The sequence below is a fragment of the Lolium perenne genome, chromosome 5 (assembly GCF_019359855.2).
Source record: "Lolium perenne isolate Kyuss_39 chromosome 5, Kyuss_2.0, whole genome shotgun sequence".
NCBI classification, from domain to species: domain Eukaryota; kingdom Viridiplantae; phylum Streptophyta; class Magnoliopsida; order Poales; family Poaceae; genus Lolium; species Lolium perenne.
Genome location: NC_067248.2, coordinates 28450064 through 28453050, shown reverse-complemented (window position 1 = coordinate 28453050; position 2987 = coordinate 28450064). Strand labels below are relative to the sequence as shown.

General features: G+C 52.9%; 1 protein-coding gene across 1 annotated transcript; it reads right to left on the bottom strand.

The window, feature by feature from the left end:
• Positions 1-1528: 1528 nt before the first annotated feature.
• Positions 1529-1918, bottom strand: LOC127303132 (auxin response factor 13-like). The gene has a single exon (XM_051333907.1). It carries the CDS (start codon positions 1916-1918, stop codon positions 1529-1531), a length of 390 nt encoding a protein of 129 aa, XP_051189867.1.
• Between the last annotated feature and the right edge of the window lie 1069 nt (positions 1919-2987).

The window sequence follows — 2987 nt, the reverse complement described above, 5'->3', positions numbered from 1 at the left end:
AAGTGGGGGCGACAACACGGGTGAAGTGCAGAGTCCTACCTTTCAGGGTGAAAACCCAAGGTCTGGCCTTAATTGGTTGTGCCTGGCAATGTTCTTGGTGGAGGCATTTGTTTTGAGAGCGGGGACTAGTCTGTAATTCAGGTGTTGTCTTGGCGGTGGATGTATTGCTGTTGTTAGGCCCGAGATACTGTAGCGGGACTTTTGTTTCTTAGTTTTCTTTTCTTGTTTTTGGCTGTGTGCATCCGTAGTGCCATTAGGGTGGTGCGTTGTTGCAGAGGCTGGGTGTAATTGGTATCTTCTTGATATTAATATATTCCCTTTATCGAAAAAAAGGAACCATTTCTCTGAACTGAACCTATTCCTGCAACTGTCCTTTTGTTTTATCATCAAAAATAAAAAGGATTGTTGCGATTGTTGCTGGATAAAACTGGTGTTCGAAGTTGATATGTACAATGTTCTGATTGTTGCTTCTAGATTTACTTACATGCTTATAACTGGATGCAGATCACTTTGTTCAAGAAGACTGAGACTTCTGAAGCTGTTAATAGTTAATAACTACCATGGAGTCAAGCAAACATGTTATTTTTCAAGGACCAGCAACCAAATGTTGCTTGTCATTTTCAAAGGAAGAGAAATGGATTTACAAGGTTTAACATGCGGCACAGCCACCCAAACCCATAACAGCTATTTCTACAACAAAGAAATCTACCCCACCCTAGTAAGCAAACATGTTTTCGGATCGAGCAAATTTGAATGACCAAATAAGTGTTGTGTTTTATCTCATCTTTGTCGGTTTGCAATGTAAGGATGCAGGAGGTTCTCTGAAATCCAGTCTCACCTCTACTATTCTACATTGCCATGGACACCTTGACATGGATTATTCATTCAAAATCTGAGACCGTTGGAGACTTGGGAGTTCTTAGTTCTATTGCTGCATGTAGTGCTATGCAACAAGTCTATCGGTATATGCTGACGATGTAGTTCTTTTTATCAAGCCAACTGTGAGTGATCTCTCTTTGGTGCAGCAGGCACTTGAGGTATTTGGACAGGCTACAGGACTTTGCATGAACTATAACCATTATCAGAGGGGTTCAAAAGTTAGTTGCCTAAATCTCAAATCTCTCATTTTCCGTGCAAGTGCATGGGATCACAACTGTCGGTCAGGCAACTGACAAGAGGAGATTGGCAGTCAATTCTTGAAAGTATGTTAAATAATTAAAACTTATGCTTGGGTAGCAAGCCGGAATGACCAATAGAGGAGGAAGGAAAATTATCATAGTAGATTCAGTTATATCAAGAAACGACAGGATCGCTTCTCATGGATTCCGTAATCGTCACGAACCTTTGAACTGAAGTTATTCCTGCAAGTTAACTGCATTTTTCCACAGCACTGAATGCAAAAGCTGGTACTAGTTCAGTGACATGAAGTCAAGCAAACATGTTTGTGCATGGGAAAACTAGGAATGATCTGTTCAGAGTTCGATCATAGCAAAAACTGACATCAGTGAACATCCACGTGAATCCCGGCTCAAGGAACGATGTCCACGCCAAATAGCCTCAGGGAGTGGCTCACCACGGCTGATCTAGCGGTGCTCCCGGAAGAAGACGGACGCTGGACATCCCACTCGACATCAAGCTTCTGCCACAGGTAGTCGTTGATGACTCTGATTGTCCCCTGCTTGGACATGAGCTTGTGCGGCAGCTCCTCGTGCACGACGCCTGGTCGCACAACCCCGGTGTCGCAGGTCACACGCATACCCAGCTTCCATTCCCTCCTGCACGCCTCGTCCACCTCCTTGCACGGCAGGACAAACTCGGCTCCACGGCGGGGGCACCAACTGACGGTGAAGGCCATGCCCTCCGCCGCGAGCCGAGTTGCCTCAGCAACTTGGTCGCCACACACAAAGGGGGCAGGCATGTCAGATCGCTGCAGGGTGATCCGGAGGTTCTAGCCGAACCGAATGAACATCAGCAGATCGCCTTTCTTTGGTTGCTTGGTGTTGACGAAGTTGTTCCAGCCAGACGTCAACAGGTGCGTCCGCCTGCCCCCGGGCAAGCCACTGTGCGCGTGGTTGAAGATGAAAGCCCTCCCTCCCAAATCAACCATCCGGAGTGTCTGCATTGGGTTATCGTGCAGCGGCGGGAAAATTGCAGTGGCGCATGCCTTGGCGACATGGAAGGCACCAGGGCGGGCCTTGGCAACCTCGCGCTGAGTAAGAACCTTTGGGAAGATGAGGAGCACGTCGAGGCCGCTGTCTTCGGTGGCGGCCTGCACCGGCTGCACGACGAGGTCGACGCAGGTCTTGGGGTGGCGCGGAGCATGGCTGGGGAAGAGTACGCCGACGGAGCAAGAGCCATTCGAGGCGCGGCCGGCGTGGTCGTGCACGCCGACGGCGTCCTTGTCGCGCCGGGCCTGCTCGCGAACGTCAATGCCTTCCTTGGGATCGCGCACGTCGGTGATGTCCTTGTTGCGGCGGCCGCGATCGCGCACGGCGACGACGTCCATGTCGCGGCGGCCGTGGTCGAGCACGGAGTGGTCGTGCACGCCCTCAGCGTCCTTCTCGCGCAGGTTGACGGAGCCCTTGAGGGCGCGGCGGGCGTCGTCGTGCACGTCGACGGCGTCGTTGTCCCCGCGGTCCTGCTCGTGCACGTCGATGGGGAGGTCGCGCACATCGGCGACGTCCTTGTCACGGAGACCGTGATAGCGCACGGCGACGACGTCCACGTCATCTACGTCCTTGTCGAGCAGGTCGACGGCGGCCTTGAGAGCGCGGCCGGCGTGGTCGCGCACGGCGACGACGTCCTTGTCGCGGCGCCCATTTTCGCGCACGTCGATGGGGCCCTTGGGGTCGAGGAGGAGGTCGGCGCGGTCGACTGGCGCCAAGCCGATGGCCGCGTAGACGTCGTCGCCGCGGACGAGTAGGTCGACGCTGGTCACGGCGCAGAGGAACTTGGCGTCGGCGGTCTGCCCCGTCGCCGTCGGAGCA